The following is a 13,250-nucleotide window of genomic DNA, read 5'->3' on the forward strand; positions in this document are numbered from 1 at the left end:
CCCCCCCCCCCCGAAGGCAAACACTATAGAGTGGCCAATGTGTATATAATATACAAGAAAAGAAAGGTCCAGCATCTTTTTTTTTTTTTTAAAGGGAGAGAAAAACTCATCTGTTGATTCGTCGCACGTTCCCTCCGAAACAGCTTCCGAAAAGAAGGAGAGAGAAAAAAAAAAGAAGAAGAAGGAAGGAATAATGTGTTTTTTTTGAAAATGAAATTGAAGCTCTCCTTGTTGCATCACCACACCCTTTGATGGTCCTCACGATGTGTGTATATCTGATTTTTTGTTTTTAGTTTTTTTTTTCAAAAGGATCAACAAATAGGAGAATACACGAACGAAAGGGGGGGGGGGGCAAAAGAAAGAAGATTTCGGTCGTGACTCGATATGGACTTTAATAAGCGCTCCATGTTTTTGTTCTGTTCTGTTGGATATGAAAGGAAAGAGAAAAAAACAAAACGTTCTGGTGATGACCCTTCTAATGAAAAATCAACTTAATTTTTTTTTTTTTTAAGAAAAAAAGAAAAGGTTTATTTATGCTAATCGCAGCTTCATCCATATTGATGTGTTTTTTTTTCTTAGTGAAATAGGGAACAAGTCGTTTCTTTTAGCTTTTCTTTTCGTGTGTAGATAGTCGATTGCTATCTGTTGCGCACTGTAAAATAAAAACACGAAATGAGGGAGAAGGAAGGGATCGATTAGCGAAATAATTTCACTAATGAGCAACGTCCAACGCTTTTCACCATCAAATTTTCGTTTTGACCTCAACCTGTTGATTGATGCTTTCGAAAAAAAGAAAAATCAAAACACAACGCTTATTTCCCTCAGCTGTTTCAATAGATAATAAAAAATATATATTTTTCTTAAAAACCCACCCTACATCTTTATAGATTTATCCGTGTTTTATGGCGAACCGTTTTACTCAAATTCACCTCCTTTCCCTCTACCTTTTAGAAATATCAAATAGAAGTATCTGTTGCGTCGTGAGATCTAAGGGGATGATGCGCACATAAATAAACCTCTATATCTAATATTCTTTTTGAAGGGATTTAAGGTTAAAAAAAAAAAAAAAAAGAGGAAGGGGGAAGGGAGATAGAAAAACAAGAGCCCGTCATCTTTTTTCTTTTTTTCTTTGATGGCTTCGATATAAATTGTACGACACGGACGTCCAGACGCTTTATTTTTTATTTTTTTTTATATATATCTTATGTCTGTATAGACACGATGATGGAAATCCCCTCCTTTTTATTATTATTTCTTATAACATTTAACCCCCTCCAGAGTTAACTGGTCGTTCCCTCTCGATAATTTTTTGTTTGTTGGGTTTTGTGTGTGTGTGTGTGTGTAGAAAGATCGTTGAATGTGTCGTGTCGTACCTGTTCTTTTGTAACAGCAGAAGCCAAACACACGGGAAATCAAGAAAAAAGGGGGAAAAAAACTAAATCTATAAAAAAAAAAAATACACATATGCCCCTTCTTCTCTTTGTGTGTGTCTGTGTGTACGAAGAGAACAAAAAAAAAAAAAAAGATATGACAAATGACGACACGGCAACATCCCCGCAAAATTGGCCACTAAAGATTTGAAAAATATAAAAGAAACTTTTTGCGGTCAAACATTTATCGCGTAAAAAACGAAAAAAAAAACAAAACAAATAAAGTAAATAAAAGAGTGCGTGTGTGTTTGTGTGTGTACAAGCAGTTTTTACTACTGATAATAATTTTATCGTAGATTCCAGAAATCTGACATGCTAGCCAACAAAATACACACATTAGTTGATATATATATATACATTTCTATATGCCTGAGTTGATTAGATTTTCTCTTTTCTCCCCCCTTTTCTTTCCATAGATGTCCAGTGGTGTGTATACACACACACACACACACACACACACACACACTAGTCCGCACGGGTATATATCGCGGTCGCGACGCCCGTCCGGCAGACTGTCTGGCGCCTGTTCCCGACAGTTTTTTTTGTTTTTTTTTTTTTAACTGAGGGGTGGAAAGGAAACCTGTGGTATCCCAGCCAAAAGTCAGGTTGCTGATAATGTCCAGGCAGACATTTTCTTTATGAACAAGGAAAAGAAAAATATGAAGATGTTTGTGTATAGAAAAATGATTTGATATTTTTCGCGCTTATTCAATTGTCCTCGTTCAAAAAGCTTTTCAATTAAAATGAACTGGACCGATCCGGTTGTTGGTGAAGCTGTTAAAGAGGGTGGTTACCCTGATGGGCATGCGAGTATTTTTCTTTTTCCCCAAGTTTTTATTCTCTCTAGTTACTTTTTTAGCGCGAGCTGTACACACGATACACGTGTCAGCTCATCTCGTATGTCAAATGTTCTTTTTTCTTTGGCCTCTCTTCTTTCTTTCCGTTATTTACAAGCCGTTTGTCCTCGAAGATGAAAAAACAAAACAAAAGAAGCAATTCTTACGTTTCTTTCCTACCGTAACAAATGATTTTTAATTGCGATTTCTTTTATTTGTTCAACGAGATCTTTGTTATACATCCGCGATGCGTACGGAGAATTACAAAAACAGGGGGTGGTATATCTATACACAAAACTCGCTTGTCTCGAAAAAAAAAATCTATGTATCTCTCGAAAGTCTATTTATAAAAATGAAACGGAGAAAAAGCTCAGCTGCACGCTGGCACTGAAAATATATAAAAAAAAAGAGAAGAAGAAAATATTATAGATGTTAGAAATGAGATGTAGCAAAGGATTTGGAGAGGCTTCAGACGAGTTGGCGCAGCTGCACAGCCTCGGGGTTGCTCGTCGTCGTAAATCAAACCGCAGAGACCGTAGGTAACACGCTTTTTGTGTAGAAAGAAATAATAATCATCACACTTTTCTTTTCTTTTTTTCGAATAAGGGAAAGGTGAAAATTTGTTAGTGTTAAATAAAAAGAAAAGAACGAAACTTGTGGGCAGTGCGCGGGCAATCATAGGCCGTGTTACACACCAATAGGTTCTTTGTATGTACGAGTCATTGTGCGTGAGGAATCATTATCTTCATTTGGTTGATTGTTATTTTTAAATAATAAATTCGGACGTTTATATGTAAAAAAAAAAAAAAGTTGGGCTTTCTTCGTAATCGAATGACTCAGCGTTATACCGAATGATAGTGTCGATCATCCATCATATCTTTACATCACATATAATACAGAGTTTGTGATACCAGTGTTTATGGAAATATAAAGCCAGTGCTGTAGCTGTATATATACATCATACTGCATCATCTTAGCTGGTGTGACAAGTTGATGAATTCGTAGATATATATAGGTGTAAAGAAATTCAATTGGAGCCCTGCTGGTTTTCTTTTCAAGACACACACACACATAAGATGTTTTTCTTTTTAAAGCGTTTGACAGCTGTGGCCATCGTGCGTTTAACCTGTTATAGACTGGCGCCTTGGTCAATTATCCTGTTTATCATAATACTTAATCATTTCCGTATTAACCATTCGTATGCGAGTTTCTTATATAGTTTATGTGTGCGCTTCTATATAACAATTCTGAACTGGGTTCATCAAAGGGTTTAGAATAATATCTGTCTCTTTTATAGTGAGGATATGTATGGCCGTGACCTGTTGTCGTGATGACTCATCCTGGGGACTAAATACTAAACGATGGTTGCCAATTGGTCGTCAAAATTGGCAACAGGTGTTAATGAGTCATCAAAGCCGTTAATGACGCTAAGTTCGGCCGACTAAATAGGATGGCCAGATTTATAGGATGACATTTATTATATCAAAACGAAATGGTGAGGGCTTGTTTTGAGCTCCTAATTCGACATGACTTGCGTAACACCTGATGCGTCACAGTGTTTAGGTTTTAATGTGACCTAATAACTACCTACTGGTCAATTGAAGTGCAATATTATTTACGATGTGTTTTGAATGTTTCGATCGCAATTCGAATTTCTTTGTCCTGTCAATGTTTATAGCATTAAAAGTACAATAACCTGCGGACGATGAGTCACTCTTTCTTTTGATATAGCGGACATGGTGATAATCATCTAACCACCAAACGATCCTTTCTAATAACTTCTGTTGGACACGTCGATTGATGGTGAGAAATCACGATGAAACAAAAAGGAAAATAAAATCAAGGTTAAAATCATCATTTTTTATTAAATCGTTTTTATACGCAATTGTCTTCAGGACGATCCCTGAGGGCCCCTCTTGATTTCTCTTCAATCTCTCTCCTGAAACGATGACGCACTAGAAATCAAAATTTTCTTTTTATGTTTTGTTTTGACCATTGTTTTCTTATTTTTTCAAGAGGGGGTGGGGTAGTAGCGAACACGTGATGGGACACGCGTCCGTGTTATTGTTACCAATTTTCCCCCGAGGATGGGGAACATCTCGGAGAAAAACAAAAACAACACGTGCCCCGTATGTGTGTGTGTGTGTGTGTGGAACATGAGGCGATGAAACCAGTCGTACACACCAAACATCAACACACACACAAGATGTGGAAGAAATACAAGTCCGGACTGGTTTTCTCCGTGTTACAGGTGATTTCTCGTCTTGCAGCTCGAGGGTTCAAAAGCTTCTGACCATCTACAAGAAAAAAATATTAAATTATGCCGTTTTTTTTCTTCCCTATTTATACGAGGGATATTGTGTCTCCACTTTGTCTGACGTGTCCGGACATACACACACACCCCCCCCCCCCTCTCTCCCCTCATTTTTTTATTACGTTTTGCTTTAAACGAAAGAAGTTCTTCCCTTTCTGGTTTTTTTTATCGGCCAGATAGACACAACTGGCGTCGTATAGGCCATCAACCTTTTCTTCCTCCCCCTCCTTCTTTCTTGTGTTTCATCGTAAATCTTCTTCATCACCTTTCCCCCCTCCCTCTTTTTAAATTTCGTATAAAGAAGTTTTACTTGAAAAAAAAAATTGAACGTGTACACACAAGAGTTTTGTATTTAATAAATCAATCATCGACGTGAGTTTTAAAAAGATATCTGACAGGGCTATCCGCACATTTGCATAAATCAGAATATACAGACGCAATATGGCGCCTTTGCCTTTCATCATTTTTTTATAAAACAGGTATTCAAAAAAGACCGGTAGTCTTTTGAGGGTCTTCTTCGATGAATCGAATTTCAATCTGTCAGACATGTCAGCCTCCCTAAAAAATGCCACGCCCATTTATAGACGTCGAATGGTTTTGTTGTCATTGAACTGATTCTTTTCATGTCTTTTACCATTATCATCATCTGTTATGATACAAACGCCGACCGCCGTGTCCCCTCCGCCCCATACAACTCACGACCGCCTCTTCCCCTCCCCATGAAAAAAAATGGAGCCGGATTTGTTTTTTTTTTTCTTCTTTCTATTATTGTTCAAACTTTGCATTACGAGTCCATCTGCCACTGTTGGTGGTCGTCCTGGAAATTGTAAGCGAATAAACAACACGCACACACACAACATTGTACACACACACACACATACAAAAAACTATAAGAATAATAATAAAAAAATAAAATAGACTTGACATGTGTTTATAAGCCGGATTGAAAAAAAAGACCCTCTAGCGGACTACAGGTTCTTCCGGATGTGCGGAGGCTTTTGTTAGCAGATAGACAATCCAATTGGCGATGGATCAAAGTCACACATCTGTCCGTTGATGTAAGAACATAAAAAAGCCTCTAAAATTGCGACAGGGATCTATAAGAATCAAATATTTTTCTTTGGGGGTGAGGGATTATGTTGACTTCGGCTAGCATGTTTAATCTCATCCAGGTCGTAGTGATTTTTCACGCGGGATTTAAGCGCGTCGGCTTGATGGATCACGCGTCCTTGACAAGTCGAATAAGCTTTCTTTCGACAGTAGAAGGCTGACACGTTTTCTAAGTCATTAGTAAATAGCGACAGACGTTAGGGAGGTGGGGGGGGGGGGAGGGGTAGGCTTTAAATTAATGACAAGGAAACGTTACGTTGCGCATCCGACCTTTAGGAAGGAGGAAAAAGAAATTAATGAAAATGAGGACCTATGGAGGAAATGATTATTATGTAAATTGATGATGATTTCGATTGTCTGGGCCAGTAGCGAAATGTTGACCGCACAGGTATAACTTATACAACGAACGCCAGGTGAACACATCACCGATAAAAATATGTAAACTGTAATTCTCATTTCCCACGGTTCCTTCCATATTTTTGTTCCATGTTTTCCCTGAACACGCGTCATTAAAAGTTCTTATTTCCTCTGGAAAATGTCATCGTAAAGAATTTGTGAGACCTGGAAAAAAAAACATTATCGATAAAAGATTTGGTTGTATGAATTCGTCCATTCAAACCATTTTTTTTCCGGTGCTGTTTAAATTTAGAAAGAAAAAAGGAACAGAAAAAAATGGCGTCGTAAAGTTACCGAATTCATCGCATCTTTTGTGTCTTCCACTCGGCTTGCGCAACCACAAACGGACATTGTGCACGTCTAATATTTTATATTCGTCTTGTATACACTGTCGGTGTTACACGCACAGCTGTCAAACTGAGGGGAAAAAAAATAAGCAAAAAAAAAAAATACGTTAAGCCTTTTTTTTAATGTTCGTGTGTGACTCACGGACATCAATTGGATTCGTAGGAGACTTTTGTCACATTTAGGCGTGAAGGATTTCCGTTTTCAAAGTTGAACGATACGATACGGTTGTCGACACTCGGCGATGTTCTTAAACTGCAAAAGTTCTGTTGACATTTCACCGCTTTTTCAGTTCATTCCGATTGGGAAGAGACTTCAAATGTAAATAGAAGGGACTTTGTACGACTCGTCCAGACATGCCAAGAATCTTAAGGCACACCGACACAAAATCCCTCTCGAGCATCTTTCATGTCAATTAAAATGCATGTCTTTTAAGGATCGTGTTGACAGAAAAGCTTTAATTTTTTTTTCGGTTTAAAATAAATGAAATTAGATCGTGAAACGTTGTAAGCTATTTAGTGGAGAAATAAGAAATCGATTATAATTGGCGATACTTAATACTCTCGTGTGTTGGGGAAGGATAGCCAGGCAGGTCGTTAACCACCAGGCGACAAAGCCGATGATGGCTGTGTTTTTTGATCCAATTAGAAACCAAGGTCATTAGACATCCCTTACAATACAAAAGCATCTCTAAAATAGAGTTAAGGTTCAGTGAAGTTCAATACAGTTAATACCAACGCATTTGAAGTGATGCCCTTGTTCGGCAAAAAGGATCCATGGCCGCCCTCGGGTGGAAACGATTGGGCGCCATCTTAAAATCTGACCTGGAATAACCTTTTTGTTTGGCAACCACTTGCCGCTGACATATTTCGTTCCCCCCTTCTCAGACACGACGCAAACAAAGAGGTAAATGTAGAGACACAAATTATAAAAGGGCAAACTGAAATGTTATAAACACAATTCGCAATGTCGTTGACTAAAAGGCCACCCGACAATGAGGTCATCAACCTTTTGTTTCATTTTGGCGCGCTTTTTTTACGTATTTTTATTGTTTTAATATCTGCTGTTTCCAAGGTGAGATCGCGTTTTTAATTTGTGACACTAGAATCAAAGTGAAACGACTGTCCCGCATGATATTGGAAACCTTTGCACCCAGATCAACGGTGGCCATTTTCTTTCAATCTAAACGTCCTGAAACGAAGACACATCGATTGGCCAGGGCTCTGACTTTTATTCTTTTTTTTCTTTTTTATCCTAGAGATTCGTGACACGAGCTAATCGATGTACGTGAGCCCGCGGAAGTCACGTCTCATTTGTTTGCAAAAAAAAAAAAAAAGAGAAGAAAATAGATCCGATTGCCTACGCTTTTCCATCAATCGGATTTCAAGCATGGCGCAAGACGCATATCGTCATTCTTTTTTTTTTTTTTGTTTGTTTGTTTGTCCTTCTACCAAATCCCGAACGAATTTTCGGGTTGAAAAAAAAGCAGATTTTTTTCTGTTAATGTCCGGGTAAAATGCAAAGCAATGAATAATTTCCAGTTGTACTCCCGGAAATGCCAATGACTTCCAAAGATCTAAACTTTTTTTTTCAAGTTTTGGGTGACTAAGAAATGACGGGGGCCGCTTCAAGTCAAGGTGAATTGAATCTGTCGGCAAGTATAAACAAGATTTTTTTTCAGATAAGAATTCAAGTCAACCACCCCTTTACTTTCTTTCACCTTCATATGTTTCGAATTTGAATGGCCTTAAACTTTGACATTTTCCCGGTGAATTTCACGTGAACAATTTCTTTTTCTCTTTGAAAAGGAAAAGAAAAAAAAGGTGTCTGGAGAAAGAGAGAGAAAAGTACGTTGACCTTGGACACTGACGTCACGGCGAATCTTATGCAAATCGATCGGCGCTTTAGATCACGACCACTTGAAAATTGAAACCTTTGTGTGACCACGTCTTTCTTTATTAAGTCTAAACCTAATTGAAAATGAAATGCCATTAAATCAATTTGGATGTAGCGGTCCATGTCAAAAACAAAAAAAAATATCCCCTCCCTACTCATCCTCCTCCTGTTGTGATGGGTGTGTAAGCCCCTCCCCGGCTAGCAAAAAAAAAAGGGGGGAAGCTATATCTCCTTCTTTTTGTTGCCCCCGAGCCCCTCACGGCCAAATGACGCACTACCAGTAGAGGATAGAGGGAGCAAAAGAGAACCCAAGGGTGGAGAAATAAGAAAAAAAAGATGCGACGACGACGCCACCAAGCAACCGAAACTCTACTGCTATCCACCCCTCCCCTCTTTTTTTAACCGTGTGTCTCATGGTAGAGCATAAAATCCCCCTCGCATCGAACATTTCAACTCAGACAGTCGCCAACAAGCGTGGAGTGAACACATCCATTTTCGCTATTGAACCAAAGTTTTTGAAGTCTCTTTTCTCCCCTCGCACGCACACGTTCGACTCGCTCGTTTCCCGCGTGAACATTTGCTTTTTCTATGTCCTTACTTTCTGGCATTCAAGTTCGTACAGGATTATTCCATGTGTACTTGTGTGACTGTGCATTCATTATCGTAGGCGACAAAGTGAAACGGTGACATCTTGTTTCGTTGTTGACGATAGAACTGAAATTTCGAATTTCAGCACAAACAAAAATTGAGAAAAAAAAGGAAAGAAAAAATCAAACGATTATTGGAAGACACTTTTGCATCAACAAATGGTGCTCTCGGTGTTACTTAACGCGGGTGCCGTCCCTCTCTCTTTCGACGAACAGAATCATTACCATCCGACCACGTCCGTTGCGTCCATTCCGTCCGCCGCCGGCCATTATTCGTCAACCACTTCTTCATCGCCAGCTAATCCCGAATACGTGCACTATCTCGAAGAATTGGTTGGTGAGTTGAGTGGGGTGTTTGCCACTTTTATTCATCAAAATCCACCACCGTCTTCCCCAACGTCCCGTACCGACATGTATCACCAGAGGGCCAACACCTGCAGATCCTCCCCATCAGGTAGATCGTTTTCTCAAAAAGAAAGAAACTTTTCGTTTTATATTTTTACAATCGCAAAAGATCAAAAAAGTGGGTTGTGAGATGTTTTGGAAAAAGCAATCAACTTTTTTTTTCTATTTTTGAAGTTCAATTTCAAGGGGTGAAATTATCCGGCAGTTAAGACTTTTGCTGTTGGATATGCCACGAGTTTTTTTATTTTCTTTTTGGAGTTAAGAAACTGGTCTTAGTGGCTAATTAGCGAGTAAGATACTTTCATATACCCGCCAGCTATTATTTTTGTCGAAAAAAAGATAAAAAAAAAAAAGAGCAACAGTGTGTCGGTTGCCGTGGCAACAGCAGCGCGCTCCGATAATGAAGTGGCAAGACAAGAAAGACATGCCCCGACTTGCCTTTTTTTTTCGGGACTTTGTGTGCGCGTTAGTAACAATCAAGTCCTTTGTTGATGGAGGAGGGGGGATCAAGAAGAGGAGTAGCAAATGGTGTGCGAGGGGATTCGTGAAATTATTTTTTTTGGAACGCGTAATTTAAGCCGCTCGTTAAAACACATGGAGATGAAAAGTGGCCATCTGTTGGTTCTTTTACAAGTTTAGGACTTTTTTTCTTTTAATCTTTACACGCGCATAAATTATGCTCGCTGATGGAAACAAATGTTGAAACGGTGATTAACTCTAATGACGTTCTAATCGATTTAACAGTGATTTAGAAAAACATGTTACTAATCGTTTATTTATTTATTTTTCAATTCAGGTTTATTACCAGACGTGATTCCCAAACTCGGCACATCAGAGAAGTGGAGCTGCTCAACACCTCCGTCGTCGGCTGAAGATTTGCGGGTGCGGCGCGGAATGGCGCCGATGCGCTTCCGGCTGGATAGCGTCGGCTCTTCGGTGCCTTCTGCCACATCGTCGGCCGTGTCGACGCCTAGCAGCGCTGCATCCTTTTTCTCATCTTCGGCCGCGACGTCGCCGATGCCTTTCGACCTCCTGCCCAGCCCGACGACATCTTCGTCGACCGTCAGCTTCTTCGCAGACTATCCGCCGCTCTCTTCCGACATTTCCGAACACCTCCAGCGGACCACTGATCTCGACGCGTCGCTACCAGTCGACGCTCCAGATGCTGATACCTCCGCCGCCGATTGGCGCCAAGTCGGTCGAGACCTTCGCGGCATTGCCGACCATTTCGCCTCCACCCGTCGATCACAGGTAAAAATAAAGTTCATATTTTTGGGGGCTTTCAATAGCGAACCGCCATTAACTTTAATAAGAGGTTGGACGCTTAGTTTTACGAGGAACCCACTTTTTTTTTTTCACTGGGGAAATCCTTTCGTGACGGATTTAGTTTTTTTTTTGGTATATTCTTTTTTTGACTAGACCTACCGCCCTTGGTGCGTTATAGCCCTATCAAATTAAATGAGACCCGGACTGGAAAAAGAAAAATGGTCGTTTTTTGTGTTGTTGTGTAAGTCCGGTTCAGTTGTCTACCTTTTTGAAATAACATGGAAGAGGGGAGAAAAATAAAGGGAATAGGTAGGGGGATGTATGGAAATGAATAAATAATGAAGGATCTCCCGCTGGGTGTTTTATGACTGAAAATCTAATCGATTTGTTCCTTGTTCTTTTTTTATTTATGATGACACAGAACTCGACTGGGACGGGATGTCAGCAGTGGTCGCTGCTTTCTGCAGCCCTGTCCAGCCCCTTGGTCTCTGCCGGACCCCTGGTGTCTGCCTTGGCCGTCTACCTTTGGTGGAAGCTGGTCAGACGTCTGAGTGCGTGAATAGTCCACTGGGTTCAACGAGCGTCGTCCGCACGGCCAATTGTTTCCGGGCTCGCTTTCGCTCCATTGTCTTTCACGTCAACTCTGTATGTCTCTGTGTGTGTGTGGAGTGTGAGAGAACCCTCCCCCCGCCTTTCCCGATTCTGCCCCGTTTCTTGATTTATCTTTCCACTTGTTTATTTTTTTTTTTTTGCGCTAGTGACTGTTTGATTCATTTCCCGCCGCCACCTACAGAAGTTCAACCGCTTTAGTTTTTTTTTTCTCTTTTTCGACTGATTTATTATTTGTTCTTGTCTCTAGCATTCCCACTTTAACCATCTTTACTGCGTGTATTAAAAAAACAAAACAAACTTATTCCTTTTCTTTCGTCTTCCAAGTCTTTTGTTTATTTTTTTTTTTTTTTTCTTACGCACATCCCAAAGTTCTCGCGGAGTTTACGCATCGACTCCCTTCGGCTTTTTCACGTCTGATCTCACAGAATAGTTTTCGATATGAGAAAGAAGAACGATTTATTGTATGTAACATGTACACAACGATCAGTAAGCAGGACAAAAAAAAACAACAGAAAAACAAAAAAAAAAAAGTTATTTCACGATTCAGCCAGAAATCAATTTCGCGAATTTAGTTTAATATTCTCTTATATCGCCCCATCCCCTCCCGATTTTTTTGGTTTTTTTTTCTAGTCTTTGAGTTTCGTTTAATTTTTTTTTCTCTATTCTATTGCTTGTAATAACATAACGATTTGCATATCCATTTTTTTTTCACACTCGTATGGGTGCTGTTGGTTTCACTTCTCTACCCAATCTCATATTTTTCGGATCCACCACCACTTTTTTTTTTTTTTTTTTTTTAGTTTTTTTCTCACGTCTTTTCTTTTGATATCCATTGAAAATGATCTCTTGACCTCTAATCAAAAAAGAAAAAATAATAAGGAAAAAACAGACAATACGACCGACTTGTTTTCACGTGTTACGTTGTTGGTTTTTTTCTTTTGTGAAGAGGTTGTGCGTGCGAGTTTGTTTTTTGTTTTCTAACGATTGCGTGTGGTGTTGCATCTCTTCTCCCATCCTCTCTCGTGTACATATTATGATAGCCCATTTTTGTTTTATCGCTCATCGTGTGTGTTTGTTTTGCCACCCTCTCTCCATCAAATCTCGCCCACAACTCGGCATTTCTTTCAATCGCTAGCGCCGAGTTGTGAGCGGCGTTTCAACAGGCTACCCGCCAGTCTTTCAATAACTGGACAGAGTGTGAGATCTAAAAACAAAACTTCAAATAAGAAATTGGCATTTTTTTTTAAATAATCGAAAATCGATTGAATCGATCGTCTATTTTTTTCTTCTGAGTTTTGTTTACATTTCAAGTTTTCCCACCTGCTTCGTCTTTCTCATTAGATTTGTGCTCTTTTTGAACAGCATAACCATTTATTGCGTTTTTTTCATACACACATATGCATAAAAGAGAATTAATTACGTCGATGGGAGCCGACTGTGTCGCATAAATTACGACCATCGCTCTTCAATGTACATTGAAATACAAACGAAAAACAATGAACATACACGTATTACAATTTCCTTAACTACAATTAGATAAAGACTATGTGCTATATTAAATACAGCCTGCTTTGTCACACACACACACACAAAAAATACGTGTTTTCGGATAAGTAAAGTAAGGGGGGATTGAACACACCTGGGCCGATTCGCCCGACTGGAAAAAGTCAATTAAGCGCTCCTGCGTGTGATCATCGCGGCCCAAATTAGTCTCGGTCAACTCTCTCTCCCCCTTTTATATTTCGGTGGTCTATGCACGCACACATTCAATGTCACTCAAATAAGAAAAAAACCTTTAGTAAACCCCTTTGCCGAACAGGGTGGTGGACGCTTAAACAGTTGTGATGAGTCACCGTTTTTGGAACCACCGATCCATCAAACGTCCCTTCTTCTTTTTGCTTATTTTTTATTGTGCGGTCGACTAGCGAAAAAGGACAGGGAGGGGAGTCGGTGTGTAAATACCGTACCACTTGACTCGCGATGATTGGTCATC

General features: G+C 39.5%; 1 protein-coding gene across 1 annotated transcript; it reads left to right on the plus strand.

The window, feature by feature from the left end:
- The first annotated feature begins 8,802 nt into the window (after positions 1-8,802).
- LOC130702284 (uncharacterized) lies at positions 8,803-12,750 on the plus strand. The gene is made up of 3 exons (XM_057523954.1): positions 8,803-9,428; positions 10,176-10,630; positions 11,067-12,750. Exons 1-3 carry the CDS (start codon positions 9,134-9,136, stop codon positions 11,202-11,204), a joined length of 888 nt encoding a protein of 295 aa, XP_057379937.1. The 5' UTR covers positions 8,803-9,133; the 3' UTR covers positions 11,205-12,750.
- Positions 12,751-13,250: the final 500 nt, after the last annotated feature.

The sequence above is a fragment of the Daphnia carinata genome, chromosome 10, assembly GCF_022539665.2.
Source record: "Daphnia carinata strain CSIRO-1 chromosome 10, CSIRO_AGI_Dcar_HiC_V3, whole genome shotgun sequence".
Classification (NCBI taxonomy): domain Eukaryota; kingdom Metazoa; phylum Arthropoda; class Branchiopoda; order Diplostraca; family Daphniidae; genus Daphnia; species Daphnia carinata.